The sequence below is a fragment of the Stegastes partitus genome, unplaced genomic scaffold, assembly GCF_000690725.1.
Source record: "Stegastes partitus isolate 25-593 unplaced genomic scaffold, Stegastes_partitus-1.0.2 Scaffold1192, whole genome shotgun sequence".
Taxonomy (NCBI): domain Eukaryota; kingdom Metazoa; phylum Chordata; class Actinopteri; family Pomacentridae; genus Stegastes; species Stegastes partitus.
This window is the reverse complement of record NW_007578923.1, coordinates 63,429-84,752: the sequence shown is the minus strand read 5'-3', so window position 1 is coordinate 84,752 and position 21,324 is coordinate 63,429. Positions and strand designations below refer to the sequence as shown.

General features: G+C 45.5%; 1 protein-coding gene across 4 annotated transcripts in view; it reads right to left on the bottom strand.

Moving 5' to 3' along the window:
- Positions 1-21,324, bottom strand: part of LOC103368686 (spectrin beta chain, non-erythrocytic 1) — a 146,335-nt gene that overhangs the window by 80,693 nt on the left and 44,318 nt on the right. For 3 of the 4 annotated variants that reach the window (XR_520796.1, XM_008297126.1, XM_008297128.1), the window contains exon 1: positions 4,004-4,763. Coding sequence is in view for 3 of the 4 variants with exons in the window: in XM_008297126.1 (XP_008295348.1) it covers positions 4,004-4,235 (232 nt within the window). In the remaining variant the exon portion in view is untranslated. Of the gene's footprint in view, positions 1-4,003; positions 4,764-15,789; positions 16,073-21,324 lie in introns of those variants that run through there. The other variant, XM_008297127.1, reaches the window with a different exon arrangement.

Here is a 21,324-nt window from a genome sequence, read left to right as displayed (position 1 = left end):
ATTTTATCTTTTTATCACATTTTAATCAGAATTTTTCTTGTATTATTTTTGTTTGTTTTTTGTGTTTAAAATTTGTCTTTTTTTCTGTTTTTCTCATTTTAAAATGTTTTATTGTTTTTTTCAGGTTTTCTTTATCTTTTACCTCTTTATATATATTTATTTTTCTTTTTTTAAGAAAGCTTGTGTTTTTGCAGGTTTATTGTTGTTTATAAATGTTTTTTATTTTCTATAATAATGTTTTCTTGCCTTGTTCGTCCTGTTTGATGCTTTATTGTCTGTTTTAAAGCCTCCTGGTTGTACGACGGTATAAATAAATCAAACCCAGAGCGATGCTAAACACAGACACGGTGATAAACAGATAAACAGAATAACTGATGGAGCATTAACGTGTTTCCCACGACGGCTTTCAAACGTTTCATTAGCGTTAAAGTTGAAACCGTCTGAGCATCAGTCCGGCGGCTCTGAGAGCCTCCCAGGACTCACTTCAGCAGCTGCTTCACGACCTGCTTCCGTCCACGATCGCCTGATCTCGCTCCATAACGAGGACGGAGCTGCTCTCGGTGCAATCATCACCGGCTGCCTCCTCCTCGCCGGTCGGCCCGCCGGGAGTCGAACCGGCGACCCACCAGAGCCACAAGACGACCGAGTTCAGAGCCTGTAACACCAACGACGGCCACCAAAACAACAAACGCTCCTCTGAGTGAAGACCACATCAAACGTCTTCATGTCCTGATGGAGCCTCAAAGGTTCCTCCAGGCTGCTTCACAGGTTTTAGAAACACTTTGACAGCTTGACTTGGTCCTAAAACGTCATTCTGTCACAAATCAAAGACGTTTTCATCAAGATCATCTCCTGGGTGGATTTCATCTAAACATCAACATACCGACGACTGAAGTCTATTTAAATAAACTCTGAACCCCAGAATCTGCTGCCGGAGTTTTTTTATTTTTCTTTTCATCAGATTTAGAATTCTCCGACAGTCTTTGAACGCATCGTGTACGGCTTCATCGGGACAAACAATAATATTTAATTAAAATCATTGAAAAATGACCCAAAAATACCCAGTCGGCTCTGAGCGGATCCTGTAAAAACCAAAAACTGATCCACAGCAGAAACAAAAAGCCTCCAGCGGCTGAGCAGCGACCGACAGACGTGTGACAGAAATTCAGATGAACTGCAGGCGGTGTTTCCAGAAGAGAGGCAGACGGCAAACAAACTGGATCAATGAATGAATGCAGCACGGCTCAGAAACGGTGAACAGAGGACAAACCAGCACGGTGACACATCCTGATGATGTGGATGGTCCAGAGAAAAACAGTGAGTTTGTAGAAACTCTAAAAACATCAGTAAGCAGAGACGAGACGACCACAGAGAGAGAAATGTGTCTCAGAAAGACACGAAATGAAGAAAACCGAGACACTAAACGACCACAAAGAGACGAAACTGTGGACAGAAGGACAAAAACGAGACACAAAATGAGAAAAACTAGAAATAAAACAACAGAACAGGAATGAAACGAGACAAAACAACCGTGAAAAGACACTAATAGGACTCAAAGTAGGTGTTGGAGATGCGTCCAGCACAGTGGAACATCTGTAGATGGTGAGTGGAGCAGAGGAACCCGGTTCTGGAGGTTGCACACATGTGAACAGTTCAGTCTCTATGAGGTCTCTGATGTCCGACACCAGAACCCACCAGGAGGCTGAAGTCAGCCCGACTTCGTCTCCTTCAGCTACTTTTAGACGCTCAAGGTTTTCTTCGGGTCGATGGCACTCGGATCAGAACATCGGCTCCATTAGCCTTCAGCTGCTAATTTTACACCCCGGCCTTCCTGCAGCTCTCCGCTAACGGGCCAGCGCCGGCGTGGACGTGGTCCGGTGGGCTTTTACGCTTCGTGAGCTCGTTCCAGAAACAAGTGAACATCTGTCAGCAGCTGCTGCCTCAATACGAGCATTGTGTCGCGCAGAGATTGTTTAGCGAGTTTCCAGCAACGTGACGGCGATTAAAATGATGAAATAACGAGCTGGAGCGGGTCAGCGGCCCGTTTACGGGCTGCACATTCTGCTGTGAGCGCCTTCAGTCTGAAGACGAGGATGGAAAGGACAAAAATAAATAAATTCATCATGAACACTAGACCTTTGTGTAGACCAACATAAATGAATTCCACCATTTATCAGAACGAGAAGCTGTAAAAACAGAAAGAAGAATCAGATTTCCAACTTTCTAACAGACCTCGAACTCCTCATCTGTGACCGAACTGCGCTCAACATCACAACAGTTCATCAAATTCAACGTGGCTCGTTTGAAAAATTCACCAAAAATAAACCGTTCGCACGAATCGGATTCTGTAAAAGACTAAAAATTCTGCACCGCTTGGCACAAAAGTGAAGCCATCAGTGACTCCGCCGCCGCCGACAGTCACATGACAAAAAATCCAGAAACTTATCAGCTGGAATCTGCTCGCAAAGGTCAGAACGGTCGGTCTGCTGTAGGTCAGCGATGCTCAGAGCGGAACTTTATTCTGAAGGTTCCAGCCCAGAAGTCAGTCTGCTGAACTGGACTGACTGGTTGTAGTTGGCTTAGCTGACAAACTACCCGTTAACCAGGTTAGCTGGTAAACTACCCGTTAATCAAGTTAGCTGGTAAACTACCTGGTAACCAGGTCTAGGACGAGTTTCCAGCAGCTTCAGAAGGACGTTTGTTCAGACTTGAGGAACGTTAACCCTCTGAGCTCCAGGCAGCGTCGTTTTTGTTCCCACTACATGTTTCTTCACTATGAGCTTGTTTTTTACTGCATCATAAAGTTCTGCAGCTCTACGGAACCAGAACAACCCGGACCAGAAGGAGAGAGGACTCAGAGAGCAGAGTTATACAGCTGAACATGTTTTTATCCTCTCAGCCTCCCTGCTCTGTGCAAACACTTCCTGCAGTTCAGTCGAGAAGTCTGTGAATTCTAGTCAGCTGACTGTCGGTACCAGCTGACTGTCGGTACCAGCTGACTGTCGGTACCAGCTGAGTCACTCGTGACCTCATGGCTGCACAGAACTTTTCCTCCTTTACAGAACCTGTTTGGTGCAAATGGTTTGTTTTCTTTAACCGACTCCTGTAGGATGAAGCGGTTTTGGTAGATTTTAAGCGTATATTTGTTTAATTTTCTCGACTGAGCAGTGAATCGCAGACGAGCAGTTCGAGGACCGTCGGAAAGCTGAGAATCTGAGGATTTTTTCTGCTTTTACAGTTTTTTATTCTGCTGAATGATGTAATTTTGGTGATTTTTTTAACAAACATAACGCCTTTAAAACCTGCCGGCAGGTCCTGAGACAGAGATGATTAATTAACCCGACAGTAACGATGATTAGCTCAGTCTGATGGATCTAACGATGACTGAAGTGTTTGTGAATCCACGTCCAGAAATAGGAGCGCTGACGGACCAACGGATCGTCTCTCAGCGGGTCAACGCCCTGCTGACTGAGGAGACCAAACCTCTCTGGACGTCTGACAACCACATGACAGAATCTGGGTGAGGTGAGCTCGGTTCTGATGAAATCTCCTGAAATGAGCCTCAGATTTGGACCATTTTCCAGCAGAACTGCACAGAAGTTGAACATCTGAGGATCAGATCTGCTTCTATCTTAAAGAAAAACCCAAACAGGAGCTAAACTTGGAGGAAACCTCAGACATGACGTGTGTGTGTGAGGTGTGTGTGTGTGTGTGTGTGAGGTGTGTGTGTGTGTGTGTGTGTGTGAGGTGTGTGTGAGGTGTGTGTGAGCTGCCTGCTGCCGCTGAGCAAGGCAGCGAGCAGCCGGCCCGGCCCGGCCCAGCAGGGTGGGGTTCTGAGATAAGGCCTGCTGACTCATTCAAACTCTCACACTGATAAACTTCACACATCTGATGAATCATCAGATAGAAATCTGCTCCGTGTGACTCCTGAAGTTCTCATGAAGTTTATCCACCGACCAGAACCCCCAGAGGGCCCATGTGGACCTCTCTCCTGGTTTCCTACCTTGGAGCTGCTTGAACCTGCCCTCCAGCTGGTTGTAGTTGAAGGCGGCCTGGCCGGAGAAGCCGGGGCCGGGGCTGGGGCCCCTGATGGGGCTGAGGTTGGGGCTCGGGCCCCTGCCCGGGCTGGCGCCGCTGGACGGGCCGGGGCCGCCCGACGCCGGCGAGAGGGGCCCGGCATAGTCAGAGGTCGGGGAGAGGGGAAGCGGCGAGATGGGGCCGGCCTGAAGCTCCATGATGAACCTCCAGGAGACTCAACAGATCCACAAAGGCATGAAGAAGAAAGAGAATCCAGGAGAGTCCAGGAGAGTCCAGGAGAGTCCAGCAGGACGGCGCCGGACGGGAAACTTCCAGCAGAGCAAAGCTCGACTTGAATTAAAGAGTTTAAAGTATCTGAACTCAATCAAACCTGAGATCAAAATGCACAGCAGCTGCCAGTAATCCCAGAAAGCCTCCAGATGGAGCTGAGAAGAAGCTGCTCCACGTCCTGAGCGCTGAACACAAACATACGTGGACTCGTCCTCCCGATGCCACCGGCAGGAATCGCTGGCTCAGCAGACGCACGGCGGCGGCGGCATCATGTTCTCCCTCCAACATCCATCTGTCACCGCCGAGATCACACCTTCCCTCCGCTCAGGAGCCCACACATCCTCCGCCTGAGAGGAGCTCTGGAGAGGAGGAGGAGGTGGTGGTGGTAGAGGAGGTGGAGGAGGAAACGTGGACGGAGGAGGAAACGTGGACGGAGGAGAAGGAGCAGCTCCGTGCGTCTCCGGTGTTCAGCAGCAGCTCAGACACTGAAAACACCTTTCAGACGGAGGGAGAGTGGAGGGGGGAGGGGCCGCCAGCCGGAGCCACAGCTCCTCCCAGCGGCCAATCACAGCCCTCGGTTTGGGCGGTGATGTCATCGGCTCATTAGCATACGGGGAGGAGTGGGAGGAGGGCGAGAGAGCAGCACAAACAGAGAGAGAGAGAGAGTGAGGGCTGAGCAGGAAGTGGAGCCAGAAACAGAACCCTGGTACCGGTCCAGAGGGCTGAAGATGATTCTCCACATGTTTGTTCTGAACATTTTTTATTCTACTTTTAAAACTGTTTGTGTGATTTATGTCGACTGTTTGTGACTTTTTTCAGTTGCAGGTTTTTGAAAAATGACCTTTTTTAAGCCACTTTTTCATAAATATTCAGCAATAACTGGACGAATGACATCATTTAGTTGTTAACAAACTAAATCATAGATCCTAATACACCAGATAAGCCACCTTTAAACAACAAGCTGCTGGTTTCATAGATAAACTTTTTTTCTCTGTGTTTTTGTTTCAGATTTCTACGTTTCTTTCTGGGCTCACATTGTGTGATTTCGACGTCGATTCTTGTGTTTGTTCTGCAAAACAAAGCTGCAGTTTTTTGTTTTTTTTCACCACTTTCAGCATCACTTTCTCATTTATGTTGATCAGGATCCAGAATCACCAGAACCTTGAAGGGACCGTTTGTGATGTTCAGTTCGTAGGCTGTAGATCAGGATGTGTCACTGAAACCGAGGACTTCCTGGTTGTAAGAAGTCCAGGAGGTTCTGTCGGACCAGTCGACCTGCCGAGGAATCACCTGCTGGTTTCTCATCGTTCCTGTTCCTGGACGCACAAACGTTCAAGCTTTGCTCCGTAATTAGCTTCAGATCCACCAAGTGATCGTTAATGACACTGATCCAGTAACCTTCTGTAGCTCAGAACCACCAGCAGCTCCGAGACCACCAAGACTCGTCCACAAGCTGAAGATGTTCAGTCCACCGTCACAGAGGAAGGAGACAGAAAATACAGAGTTCATTTCTAAGAACAGATGATCTCAGTCAAAGTGAAGCTGGCTGGATGTGACCCAGTAGAAATGACAACAACAGAGAGAACTGAAGTGTTCTGGTGTCTCAGGTACACGATGTGGGTTCATGGAGGTCTGTGGAGGTGCAGGTGTTTCTCTAAATGGACTCGAAGCCGGAGTCTCAGAGTTTGGACTATTTTTAGCAGAAAGTTTAAAACATTCTTGTGAAAACGGACCGACGTCGTGGAAACGCCACCACTATCTGGATGATCTTGTCACCGTGGCGACGCTGCCTCGTTGTGAGCGCGTGCGGAGCGAAGGGGAGCAGAGTTCTGGCTCCTGCAGCTCATCGCTCTGCGCCGACGTCCAAACATCCTGACAAACTCTGGCTCTAATATTAGAGCCTGTTGTGGAGATGTGCTTCCTGCCGCCGCTTCCTGTTTGATCCAGCTGTCAATCAACACACACCGACACACACTCGCTCAGGAAGACGCTGGAGAGAGGCGGAGCCGGCCGGCCAATCAGCTGCACATCCTGGAGGTCAGAGGTCACGGCCGAAGACAATACAAGGAACAAATATCCTCCCATGACTTCTGCTCACCACGCCGGGGTGGAGAACCGTCGTCAGCGTGCGAAGAATCCACGAATCGGAGTCACTGGAGTTCACAAACAGAACCTTGGACCCGCTGATTAGAACCGTCTCCGCCCGGTTTCATTTCTGCTGGCAGCAGGTGAGTGGATCGATGAGATAAAACCGGAGCGAAGGTCGGACGCCCGACAAGGCGGCGCTGAAGACGACTTCCTGCAGCCGACGCCCATTTCTGAGATTCACAGACGAAGGGTGTCGGAAGTTCACCGTAAAAAATAAACGAATGTAAACGTAGTTCTGTAAACAGGTCAGGGTGGACGGTATTCACAGCTCTGACCCGGTTTAGCTTGTTTTAAGGTCAATGTGTGATTCATTTTTTTAAATTATTTAATTTATAATTTATGAGATATTAGTTATTTACTGAAAGCAAGAAACTCCAGTGACTTGTTTTAAAAAGTCAATAATTGTTTTGTTTTTTTACAGTGAGGCTTAAAACCACTACAGACTGGTTCTGATTAAACCTGAACCCTGACTCCGTTCAGTGAATCCGGTTCTTTCCTGACTAACCAGAACCAGCCAGCGGAGCAGCGGGTCAGAGGTCGGGTCGCAGCAAAGCGGCAGCAGATGGACCAGCGTCTGATCTCCTGCAGCTCTTTCTGCTCCTCTGATGATCTGAACGACGACATCATCGCCCCGAGAGCCGAGCGTCACGCCGGGTTTTTCCCTCCGTCACCCGGCTCCCTCGTGGATCGGCGCCTCGGGGCGGACGAACCAAACGCACCATTCATCCGGCGCCGAGGCCTCGGGGTCGTTTCCACGGAGGCCGCTCGGTCCGGAGCCGGCGCTGCGTTCAGGGTTCAAACTTGTGTCGCGGCGGTGGTGAATTTCACACCGACGCACAAACGCATTCCTGTGAGGTCAGCGGCGGCCGGCGGCGGCGGTGGAGCTGACGAGGAGAGTTCTCCTGCTGCTGGGACCGACGGCCGGCTGTGGTTTAACTGGTTGAACTGGTGGAAGATCCAGTTCTCACATTTAGATGTTACCTCTGACTCTCTGCTCCTTTTATTTATTATTTCTGACCATTTGTGTCTCCATAAACGTCATATTTACCACCTAAATAAGTCAAAACTAACTAGAACATCTCACCTTCTGAACCCTGTTGCTGCCAGAAACTGTAAAGCCAGACTTTCCCACCGTCCTTGAACTACTCATCAGAAGAATGAACCCAGTCCAGATCACTTTACTCGACATGTCTCCTTCAAACATTCACCAAAACAGATTCTGTAAAACAATAAAACCTCTGCTGTCCGTCAGAGACTCGGTCTGACCGACGGAGTTTCCAGGTGACCTGAAGGCAGCGTCACTCAGAGCAGCAGCACAGAAACAGATTATTAACGTAAACAGTGAAATATCTTCGTCTGTGGAGGCGTTTTCTTTTATCTATAGATCAGGAGCAGCGGTGGGCGTTTAGAAAGATGATGCACATGTTGAATTTGGGTTTTTAAATTGTTTGTGAAGTAAATAATTCAGCTTGTTTTTTATGATTTATGGTATTATAACCGTGTCAAACTGCACTAGAGACAGTCCTGTTCCCTCTAGTTCTGGTTGTTCTGCTTCCAGAGATGCAGGACTTTAAATCGCTGTGAAGAATGAATCCACAGAGGAGCAGAAAGAACAGCCAGGAGCTACCAGCTTCATGCTTCTGCTGCGAGTCCACGACATGATGACTGTTCAGCTAACAAACAGCTGTTGTTCTTTGATTTTTACTCCAAATATAGAAAACATCCGTCAATATCTGCCATTTATTTCTGCTGCTGTGACAACAACACGGTTTATCTCATCTGAAAGAATAATAATAATAATAAATGGTGTTAAAAGAGAAAATTAAAGAGCAGAAGAAGAATCGCAGCAGAATCTTTACTTTCACTTCCCTTAAAACCGCACAAACGCTTTAATAACAACACAGCAACATTCCCAGCATTCCACCATCTGGTGCTGCCAACAGGAAGTGACACACACACACTCCTCTGTGTGTGTGTGTGTGTGTGTGTGTGTGTGTGTGTGTGTGTGTGTCTCCGTGGGGAACCTGGACTGTTCCTGCTTCTGATTATCGAGCGGCTCAGTGAGTGTAAAGCTTCACAAAGTCCCGCCGATAAAAGCTCCGATAATCGATAATCGATCAGCGGATTTCATTTTTAACGTGATTTTTCTTCCAAGTTACAACAAATATCTGCAAAAAATGTGTTTTTTGCAGGTTTTAATCAGGAAAAAAAAACTAGAATTTCATGTCCAAAGATTTAAAAAACAAAACAAACCATGTGGATATTTTTAGACTTTTGGCCCGACAGGTTTTTCTTTTTTTTTTACTTTTAAGTTTATGAATCCAAAATGTGCAAATATCTGTTTCCTCTGGTCTGAATTACTCAAATAACTTCTTAAATATTCGACTCTCTAGTTTCTCTTTGTGTTCGTCTCGTCTGCTGCTGTTCAACCAAACTACTAAAAACTTCTTGTTTGTGTCGAGAAACACAGAATTCTTTAGTTTTTTACTGAGTCTAGTTTCTACAAACAGTTTAAAACCTGATTTTAAACCAGACCTGGAGAACAAAGTCATCTGATAGATTTCTTCCAGACTGACGTACGTCTGAAAGTTTCATGTCCGCTGAGTCTAAACGGTGTAAGTTGGGAGATTTTTTAAAAACACGGCCTTTTAAACCTGAAGGCAGGTTTTAGGAATCAGAGGATTCAATCATTTCTGTAAATCAACAAATAATCACAACCATCTGCAGCATGAACATGGAAATACGTAGATAAAGTGTCATTAATGCTCCTCTAACAGCTGACATTTATTATCATTTATTATATTCTGCTGCTTGTTTTCTGCACATTTTAAGATATAAAGTAGAATAAAGTGATTCTGAGCTTAAATCTTGATTCACTTATGTGTTTATTTGTGTGTGTTTCAGTGTGTGTCTTCAATAAAATCTGATTAAACATTAATTCCTGTGGGTCCATGTTGAAAGAAAGCGATCAATAATCATTTAGTTTCATCATCAGCCCTGACGTGATTGTATGAGTTATTTATTTCTATGATGTGATGCATTCCTGTGTTTATATTTCCTCTCCGTTCTGTCACCAAGCAGCCAAACACACCAACAGCTTCATGGTTCCTTAAATGTGAGAATTCACCGTAAGTTAGATTTAGTCTGGATTTCAGCGTGTTGGTCCAACAGAACCACAGTCTGAATGAAGTCTTCTGTCGGAGGAAACAAACCAGCACATTAATCCATGAAGCTTTCTCTGATAGAACCCAGCAGACTGTTGAACCGTTCCTGCCTCCAGAGCCTCTCGGCTGCTATTCTGAGGACACAAGACGAACCGAGTTCCCAGAAACACTTTCAGCGGCTGCAGTCAAGGTCCTGACGGTTCGATGGAGCGGAGCAGCAAGGCGTCGCCTTCATCGGCATCCCCTCAGCTCCACGTAGCTCATTTAACAGCTCTACCTCCTCTACCTGCAGATCACTGCTCCGTAACGTACAGTTTGTGCTACTCCTCCAGCCGATCGGACGCCGTCGGCCATCTTGAATTTATTTCCTCCAAAGCAGCGAAACAGCAGCTTTTAGAGACGACATCAGCATTTCCTCCTTCACTTCAGGGTGTTCTACGGCTGCTTTTTGATTCAATTCAATTCAATTTTATTTGTATAGCGCATATTTACAACAACAAGTCATCTCATAGCGCTTCACAAAGGCAGAAACAGAAACACCCAACAATCCAAAACATCTGGATTCTCTATAAGCTTCAGCAGTCTGCAAGCAGTCCACAACAGTGGGAAGGAACCGAAAACCCCTGCAGAGGAAAAAAAACCTCCGACAGAACCAGGCTGCACATAACAGTCAGAAACACCCTGTTTAAAGTCCAGGCTTTTAGCTGCAGGAGTGAACACGAGAGTCTTCGTGCACTCCCAGCACCGGGCTAACTCCCAGTACATTTATTTTATGTTTTCTACAGCAGTAAACATGTTTCTGTAGAATTTTCATGCAAATTTCAAGTTTGAAAAGTTGCAAAAACATAAAAAAGCAAAAGTGAATGAGGCTAGTTTCCACTGATAACACGGCTAATTAGCTCGTGTGGCTAATTAGCGTCACTGGTCCGTCCACAGGTCACAGCTGAGCAGGAACTTCTACACCGAGGGCCGATCAGGAAACTTAGAGCGATTTGACACCAATAAACACAAACTGGGTGCTTCGGTTCAGCTTAGACTCGGCTAGCTCCTTCGTTAGCGCTCCCAGATGTGAAAAATAAACTCCAGAAACAACAAGCGCTAAATGCTAACAGTGTAAAATGTGCACCAATCAAAGCAGGTTTTTACGGCGAGCGCTGCAGCGTCATGAGGACATGTTGGGTTTTATTAAAGCGTGTGAACAGATTCTACCCTGAGCAGGAAAACGGGCTCTTAGAGGCTAAACATGAAGCTGTCGCGCTGCGTTCATGAGCAGCGTCTCACATGTTATCGCCTCCTTCAACACCTCTCATGTAGTTTAAGTGGAATTAATGAAAACGAGGCGTCCGACAGCAGCCAGCGTCGACGCCGCGCTGCAGCTTCATCTGAGGGAAGCCGGAGCGCCGAGCGGCCGAGGAGAACCACCCACGCCGAGCGAACACACACTCCTTCTGTCTCTGCTGTAAGTGGATCTGCCTGCGTTTCCATGGCGACCGGCGGTTTTGTGTTTCCCAGGATATCGTATGGAGGCGTAACACACTTGGCTCGGACTTCACACACACACACACACACACACACACACACACACACACACACACACAGAAGCTGAGACGGCAGCAGCAGAACGAGTCGAGGCCTCGGCGTCGGCTTTCAGGCCGGACCGGCGCTCGAGGCCCCGGCACGGCTCCGGTTGGGTCGGTTTAATGCAGCAAAAGTTTGCAGAACAACTTTAAAGTGAAGCCCCCTCTGCAGCGCCCCCTGGTGTCAGGACGTTCCTGCTGCTCATGAAGTTCTGAAGTTCATTAACGGCAGCAACAAAGCCTCTCTGTGCAATCAGAGGACACGCTGGGCCGCCATCAAATGCAGCCTCAGCTCGGTGTCATCACCCCGACATCCATCAGCCAACGGGCTCAGCGTGAACAGGAAGCCCAGGAGGAGGAGGAGGAGGAGGAGGAGGAGGAGGAGAAGACTGGACGATGAAGCTGGCAGCGTCTGAAAGCTCAGATTTTTCTGTCTTTTGGCCAAAAGATCCGTCACACACACAAAAAGTCCAACAGCGCCTTGTTCTCACCACGACATGGATTATTTCTGCAAACCAGTTTTTAAGTTTTGCTCTGGGTGTGAGGACCCGAAGAATCGTAGAAAACTGCCACAGATTCGTGTGTTTTAACCCAGAATGTGACTTCTTCCTAAAACATGACAAAGCAGGTAAAGTGCTGAAAGTTCAGGAACCAAACAGCCTCGGGTCTGGTTCAAAAAGTAAAACAAACGAAAAGTAAACAGGAAGTAACAGTGACAGGAAACAGCAGCAGAAAACAAAAGCAAACAGCGTGAAAAGGGCGATAAAGAGCAACCGGAAAACAACGAAAACCAGAACTAAAAACAGCAGAAAACAAAAGTCACAGCTGAAAACTACAGGAAAAAGAAACTAAAGACGACAGAAACCAGCCATTTAAACAAAAAACACAATCCAACAGCAGCTGAAACTAAAAACTAACAGCGACTGAAAACGACAAAAAAAATCAACCGAAATCTTCTGAAAACCGAAACTAAAAACAGCAGAAAACAGAAGTAAACGACTGCGACCTACAGAAGCACAGCAGCAGGAAGCAGCAAGTTAAAAAGAAAGCCAACAGCAGCTAAATGTTAGAAAACAGCAGCTGAAAGTGAAGCAAAGGTCAATAAAAAATGACAGAAAATCAACTGAACACAACCGAGAACGACAGAAAATAGATGCAGAAAACAAAACTAAGAGCTGAAACCTACAGCAGCAGGAAGCAGCGACTAGAAACAAGCCAACAGCAGCTAAACGTCAGAGAGCAGCAGCTGGACGTGAAGCAACCAGACTGAAGACGACAGAAACCAGCAGCGACAGCAGAGAACTGACAGTTAAAGCAAACAACAAAAGAAATCAACAGAAAAACCAGCGACTTAAAACTAAACAGCTAAAAACCAGGACACCAGGTTCTCTCTCCTGGTCTCTAACTTTTTCAGCACCTCTCCACCAGAACCCGTCTGGAGGGCCGACACCAGCACCAGCAGGTTCTGGATGTTCTGGATGTTCTCGTGCTCCCGTCACATTTCTGTCGACTCACTCGTCACTGCAGTAAAAATTCCTGCACCTCAGTGGAAACACCAGCAGAGACGTCCTGCTCGAGTCTTCTCACCCTGATGATCATTTCAGCCAATCACAACCATTTACTGCATCATTAACGAATCATAGACCTGCTGCAGTACCTGGTTGTTCCACCAGGTGGAGCCTCTTGATGTTTACTACTGTAGCGACCAGAGGAGGCGTCACAGGAAGCTCATGATGGCAGCAGAGTGCATTGTGGGAGTTTAGCTAGTAAAGAGAAACCAGGACAAAGACTTCTGTGAAGCTCAGAGATCCGACCAGCGTTCACGTGTCTGAGAGCAGCGAGCCAATCAGGACGGAGTTAATATGACAGAGCTGTGAGGATACGAACAGTAAGACCTCAGGACACACGTCTACAGTCTGATGACGAGTTACTGCTTCCTGCTTCAAGCTGAGCTCTTCTGTGTACAGCGGACGTAGGCCAACATCAGGTACCAGCTCCCTGACTGGTCTGGTTCTGGATCTCTGAGACCGGACCGGGACGTCCGTGGCTCACAGAAGTTGGATTTCGTTGATTATTTACGTTTTAAAAATCTAAAAAAACACAAACCACAGAATCAAACGTGCACCACGGCTGTTAGCGAGCTCCGGCCCGACATCGCTCAGCTTCAGAGTCTCCGTCACGGCGCCGCTTTGGGAGCCGAAGGCGGCGCTTTGGGAGCCGAAGGCGGCGCTTTGGGAGCTGAAGGCGGCGCTTTGGGAGCTCAACACCACACCGCTGGAAATAGAAGATGACTCAGCACATTACAGATATTTTAATATTCTGATTTGTTTCTGTGCTCGTCTCCTCTCTGCTCTGTGGAAACACCGCCTGCTGCTATTAGAACAATAATAATAATAATTATTATAGTTCAGTCCAATAGTTTCTGATTTTTCGTGTCGTGACTGTGGATCACAGCCGAGTCAGTCAGAACTTCACAGCTGCCTCAAAGTTCACAGAATTTTTTGCTTTTTACTGAATCTGGTTAAAACCAACGGTTCATTTTTGGCCAGTTTTTAAATGAGACATTTAGAGTGACGTGGTTCTGATGACTTTAAGGACAGACTGGGATCATTGGGTCGTTGCACCTGACACATATTTTGAAAAGCGTGCCGAGAGCTTCCTGTTTGTATGAAGTCAACAGATAAATAAAAACACACTGATTTTAATCTGAGCTGTTCTGGTTTGATGAACGTTCAGGACCTCGTGGGTCGACTGGCGGCTTTAGTTCTGAGCATCTTAACGTCCGCTCGTCTTTCTGCAGCTCAACAGTCGCCAGCAGGAAACAAACTCCGCCTTCGTAGTACCTCGACGTGAACACACTCTCACACACACTCACACACACACACTCTCACACACACTCACACACACTCACTCACTCACTCTGAGCACCACCAGCTCTCTCCTGCATATTTAACCGTGGTGTGAATTATTCAGTGAAGTGGGACACTACTGCTGCTGCTGCTGCTGCTGCTGCTGCTGCTGCAGTCGGCCGTCGGCTGAAGGCAGCAGCGGAGACGCAGATCCAGTTACTGGAACATCAACGCACCAGTTCAGCGCCGATACGAGACCTCCACGCTGCAGCTCAGTGTGTCTGAAACCACGATAAAGAAACCAGAACCGTCTGTCCATTAACCTGCACTCACGTGATGTCAGAGGCTTTATCATTATTACTGTGAGGATTAAACTCAGATAAACAGGAGCTGCTGCAGTTTCAGCACCTGACCAGAGGAGGGCGCTGCCGCCACAGCTGGCCTCCATGTTTCCTGCTTCTAGAACCAACCCATGGACGGGTCAGAGGTCAGAACTGAGACCAGAGACCCGTTAACGGGCATCGTTCTGCAGCTCGTTAATGAACCTCGTTTACTTTATGGATCCTGCAGGAGAAACAGGAAACCAGGAACAAACAAACAAACAAACAAACAAACAAACAAAGACAGTTTGTTGTGTTTGCTGCTTTCAGGTCGATTCATTAGTTTAAATTTCATCTGGTTGTGAAATCAGTTGATCTGAATAAACCTGAGAAACAACTTTAACAAACTTCAGATGGAAGATTTTTAATTTAATTTTAATTGTTCCAGAGTTTTGTTTTGTTTTTTAAACCTGTGGTCATTTCTGTAGCGGATATATTTTAATATTTTATTTGTTTTATTTTAGAATCAATCCTAAGAGAAGGCTGAGAAATATAAAGACAAATAAATAAAATAATAAAAATAATATATTTTTTAAAGGTATGTTGTTTGTATTTTTTAATTATTGTTTTTTTTTAATTTCTTTTTCTTTCTTTATTTGCTCGCGATCTAAATCAGGATCCTTCACAGAAACACACTCGTGATTCTCCTGAAGTCACGGATCAGCTTCGGTTCCGGTCCGAGCGGCTCCAGAAGAACAAACGTTGGGTCCATTTAGCGACTCGGCGCTTTGAGGAGCTGCATTGTTCTGTGTGTTGACTCGAACCCGGCGACCCCAAACGCTGACGGAACCGTCCAGACGCCCACCGAGCAAACACACACACACACACACACACACACACACACACACACACCCACACACACACACACTGCTCTACAGATGAGGTTCAACTAATCCGGAATTAACCAGAGTTAGCCGGATAAACTGATCCTGTTTAGTAGCTTCAACATGAAGAAGAAGAAGAAGAAGAAGAAGAAGAAGAAGAAGAAGAAGAAGAAGAAGAAGAAGAGGAAGAAGAGGAAGAAGGAGGAGGAGGAAATAATAATCACAGAAGAAGAAGAAGCTGAATTCTGCCACATCGTTAAATTTGCAAAACACAAACTGTCCAAACAAACCAAACAGGGACAGATCCATCCGACCACCTCAAAGCCTTTTTCTGTATCACACAACCTCACAGATGCAAACTCAGAACTTCTCTCCAGCACCAGAACCAACCAGAACAAGTTGTGCCTGTGGGCCTCATGGCTCTCTGTGCAGCCACAGACTCTCCAGTCGAACCATCAGATCAAGCTAACTTGAACCTGAACGACCAGAAGACTGACTCTGAGCAGCCGGCAGCCCAGAACCTGTCCAGGTGTTCTTACCTGCGAGGGCCTTGATCCTGGAGCGCTCGAACAGCCGGGCCGAGCTGTTCTCGTTGTCCCAGTCGTCGGCGTCCCAGCGGTTGTTGACGCCGTCGCTGTACTGCTGCTGGATCTCCATGTGGTCGTACTCCGCCGCCACCGACGTCATCGTGACCTCGCCGCGACTCCGCCCCCTCCGCCGCCTCCGAGTCCTTCCACCTGCTGCCTGCTGCCGTTAGCGACGGGACCCGCGCACGCGCTCAGACCGGCTCTGGCGGGCCGAAGCCGAGAGGATGTAGAGAACCTGCAGAGACACGGAGGATGGGTCAGAACGGTGATGGAGACAGAACCGGACGGGTCACGTGTTCCCTCCTGAAGGGCAGCAGAGAGCAGCAAGAACCACCAGCAACCACACCTTCACACATCTACACACATGTTTACACACACGTTTACACACACATCCGTCGCTGTGATTGGCTGCAGCAGCGAGACTGAAACTGAGAGTTTGAGGTATTTTTTAATGTGAAGTTTATTTTCATTTAAGGACTTTTTTTTTTTTTTTTTTGTAATCTTAAGTTTAATTTATTGTATTTCAATTAATATTAACAAACATTTATTAATATTTATATTTTTCTATCCCATTTTATTTTATTTATAAGCATTTTTTATACATTTATTTTTCTCTTATTTCATTCATGAGCATTTTTATTTTTATTTATACACATTGTTGACACATCTGTTTATTATCTATTTATCTGTTTATTTTTTTGTAATTATTCTTCTCAGGCAGGACTTATTGAACATTTTTCTTTCAAATGTAATAATTTATTTGAATATTTTATTTACATATATTAGAAATTAATTATGTATTTACATTTATTTATTAAAAAATTACATTTTTATTTTCCTATTTTATTATTTTGTATTTCCACTCATTTATTTTATTTATGCTTAAAACATTTTTTTTAAATAAATCATTTTTTTTACATAAAGGTTATATTTTTTTATTTATTAAATTTATTACTTTTCTGTATTAATATTTTTCTCTTGTTTCTTGCTTGCAAATATTTTTCATTTTTAATTACTCGTATTATCTAAATTTCTATTTTAATTTTAGTTATTATTTATTATTTTTTTTAGGTTTTCTATAAATAAATTTGGACTTTTTCTGTCCAGATGTGCTGAACGGTACCAGCAGAACCAGCAGAACCAGCAGTACTACTCCAGTAAATGTCGGTGTGTTTGCTGACAGATTAAACATTAATATTAATCACACTTCATCCCTCTGCTCTGCACGCAGCACAGCGGTCACGTGACTCTGATCCTGCTCTCTGATTGGCTGCTGCGAGCTCCTGGTCTGCACCCAGTTGATCCCTAAACTGACAGAATGACGCCTCCCTCTGGTCCCAACGCGTTACTGCGTCCGACAGACAATAATAAACACAAACACGCCTCCGGTTCACGCCTCAGAGCCGTGAGGCGTTCAGGGACCAACACTCAGACAGCCGTCACAGGAATTATGAAGATTTTACAGCAAACAGCAGGTTTAAGGAGGATGTATGATGTTTTCTAATAAGGGATTGATTGTTCTGGGGTTAAAGCTCCAAAAGTAATCACCTCAGAGTCACACAAACCAGAATAAACAGAGAATCCTGACATCAGACGACGTTAAACGGTGACATTTCTTATTAAAGTCTTTTAAAAACGAGTCTTCTGTTGATTTAATTATCACTTCAACTCTCGTTAAAACCGCTCAGAGGATCTCATCAGCGTCCCTGAATTATTCACTGAGACCGTAACGCATTAATTAATAAATTAAAATCCTACGCTCATTAGACACGACTCCAGCCAGCGAGGTGACGGCAGGTGAAGCTGAGCTGGTCTCTGATCCGCCGCTCGTCACACCAGGAAGACTCATGACCTGGTTCCAGAAGAAGCTGCTGGTCACCAGATAAAGGAGAGGAACCCTGGAAACATCTGGTCCAGCTGTGGTCACCAGATAAAGGAGAGGAACCCTGGAAACATCTGGTCCAGCTGTGGTCACCAGATAAAGGAGAGGAACCCTGGAAACATCTGGTCCAGCTGTGGTCACCAGATAAAGGAGAGGAACCCTGGAAACATCTGGTCCAGCTGTGGTCACCAGATAAAGGAGAGGAACCCTGGAAACATCTGGTCCAGCTGTGGTCACCTCTCAGCGTTCTGAGACGTTAAAGCAGCTGTTCTGATAACAGGAACCACTCTGGTCTGCCTCCAGCCTCTAAATGAAGGTTTGATGCTTTTCTTCTGCACACATGAAGGCAAACTGAATATTTATGAAGTTCTGGAGCTGATCAGACGGAACAGGACTTCTGGAGACGTGACTTTGGTCTGTAGGAGGTTATAGGAGGAAGCTTTCAGCATTTACTGTCCAGAGAAATAACAGATAATTCCTCTTTATTATACTGATACACAGATTTTGCATCCCTTTAGTCATTTTGCATCTCTTGTTTGCTATTTTACGTATTTTTTCTGGTTAATTTTTCGATACTTTTTTGGTTATTTTACATATTTTTGTCATAATTTTGCTTCATTTTTAGTCACTTTGTGTCTTAGTTATCATGTGATGTGATTCTTTCTGGTCGTTTTAGTGTCTGTGTGCTGATTTTGCATCCCTTCTAGGCTGGTTTGATGTTTCTGAGGCCATTCTGCATCCCTTTTTAGTGACTTTGTGTAGCTTTCATTGTGTGTTCGTGCTGGTGCTTCATGGAGAGTCTGTGTCTTTAGTCCTCGTGTGTCTCTTGCTGATTGTTTTGCAGATATTGATGCTGATCTTTAATCTGGTTTTAGTGGTTTTGTGTCTCTTTGTTTCCATTTCCTGCCCATTTTGCATCCCTTTGTAGTGATGTAGCGTCCCTGTGTGGTGGTTGTGGATCCGTTTAGTGACCTGACGCCTGCTCTAGTCGTTCTCTGTCTCTGCGTCGTGGTGTCGCTTCTCTTTCTGGTCGTTTATTCGTCATTTCACTCGTCTTTATAGCATGAAGTGTATTTTGTCCTGCAGCTGTTATCGTGTTTTGCAGCGTTTCCGTCCTGCAGCTCGCTGCCACTGAGGAGGTCTGAGCAGGTAAACAGAGAGCAGCGACTCAGCAGCACGACTCAGCACAATGTTCCTGCAGTCAGCACCATGACTCGACACAAAGCCGGCAGGCCGACGGCTGCAGGGTTCGGATCTGATTCCAGCGTTTGTTCTGAACGGGTCGACACGAGGAGCCGAGCAGCAAATCAACCCTGAAATAAAACCTCTAGAAAGCTGCTGCTCGTTTAAATCAACCACAACTTAAAACAAGATGCACAAATGTTGGTTCTGTCCATCTGACGTCAGTTAGTTCAGGTTCTGGAGCTGCTGAGACTCTATCAAGGACTCATTTTTTCAGTTTAGTGGTTTTGACAAAACAGTTTTTTAAACCTTTTACTCAGACTGAGAGGCTGAGCTGCTGATAAATTAACTGTTCTGGTCACTTCTGTCCGTCTACTGAGAGGATTCGCTGCTTTTCTTTGTCTTATCTGATCATAAACTAAATGTTTTGGGACTTTTAGGCAGCTGGCAACGAAAAAACAGAAGACTTGTAGGATTTTCCACATTTTTAATTTGTTTTTTTTTTAAACTCTGAGTTCTTATAATTATCTGCAGGTTAACCAGGAATAATTATTACTGTTAGATTGTGTTTTTAGTCCAGATAAATTAGTTTCTGCTCCTCAGATGTGAGAATTTGCAGTTTTTTGTGTTAATGTTACAGAAAAGTGACGTCTTATGTTTAATCACTGCCAAACGGCTCCACAGCGCCCCCTACAAACTTTCAGCAGAGTCCCATCAGAAGCACATTTACTTTTGAGGCACATGGAGCAGGTCAGGACGAACAAATAAAGTCAACCAGCTCCAAGCTCTAAAATGCAACACGGCTCCACAGCGCCCCTTATAAACTTTCAACAGACTCCCATCGGGGCTACGTTTCACTAAAAGCTACCACATTCGGCACACGTATGTAGCAGCTCAGGACGCACAAAAAACTCCATCAGCATGTTTCCGTGAACCCAACAGGAAGTCCGCCATGTTGGAAAAACTTCAGAGCTACGACCGAAGTCTTGAGCTGCTCTGAAACGTCCGTCAGACTTTGTTTAGTTAAAACACAGAATAAACTCCTCCTCGTTGTTCAGGGTTTGATCTTTGTAGAGATCTGGATTCTTTCTGAATTTATTTTCTACTGTAACTCGACAGTTTTGCACTTTAATGTGTAAACCTCTGGTTCTGTTTCATCCTGTGACCGACAGCTGACGTAAACCTGAATGAAACAGTCATCTGGCTTCTACAGAGGAACACGGATGGTTTCTGTTAATCGACGAGCTAACAGAGAGAATAATATTAATTATAAACTACGGTGGTCGACGTGCATGAACAGAAACCAGCTGCACATCCAGTCACACAGCGTTGGTCCTCCAGGCCTCTGGGGGCAGCAGTGAGCTTCTCAGTCACTGTGGTTATCTGGAGCTGAAGTGGNAAGGTTACATTTTTTAATTTATTAAATTTATTACTTTTCTGTATTAATATTTTTCTCTTGTTTCTTGCTTGCATATATTTTTCATTTTTAATTACTCGTATTATCTAAATTTCTACTATTTTATTATTATTTATTATTTTTTTAGGTTTTCTATAAATAAAGTTGGACTTTTTCTGTCCAGACGTGCTGAACGGTACCAGCAGAACCAGCAGTACTACTCCAGTAAATGTCGGTGTGTTTGCTGACAGATTAAACATTAATATTAATCAGACTTCATCCCTCTGCTCTGCACGCAGCACAGCGGTCACGTGACTCTGACTCTGCTCTCTGATTGGCTGCTGCGAGCTCCTGCTCTGCACCCAGTTGATCCGTAAACTGACAGAATGACGCCTCCCTCTGGTCCCAACGCGTTACTGCGTCCGACAGACAATAATAAACACAAACACGCCTCCGGTTCACGCCTCAGAGCCGTGAGGCGTTCAGGGACCAACACTCAGACAGCCGTCACAGGAATTATGAAGACTTTACAGCAAACAGCAGGTTTAAGGAGGATGTGTGATGTTTTCTAGTAAGGGATTGATTGTTCTGGGGTTAAAACTCCAAAACTAATCACCTTCAGTCACACAAACCAGAATAAACAGAGAATCCTGACATCAGACGACGTTAAACGGTGACATTTCTTATTAAAGTCCTTTAAAAACGAGTCTTCTGTTGGTTTAATTATCACTTCAGCTCTCGTTAAAACCGCTCAGAGGATCTCATCAGCGTCCCTGAATTATTCACTGAGACCGTAACGCATTAATTAATACATTAAAATCCAACACTCATTAGACACGACTCCAGCCAGCGAGGTGACGGCAGGTGAAGCTGAGCTGGTCTCTGATCCGCCGCTCGTCACACCAGGAGCACTCATGACCTGGTTCCAGAAGAAGCTGCTGTGTGGCGGGTAAAGGAGAGGAACCCTGGAAACATCTGGTCCAGCTGTGGTCACCAGATAAAGGAGAGGAACCCTGGAAACATCTGG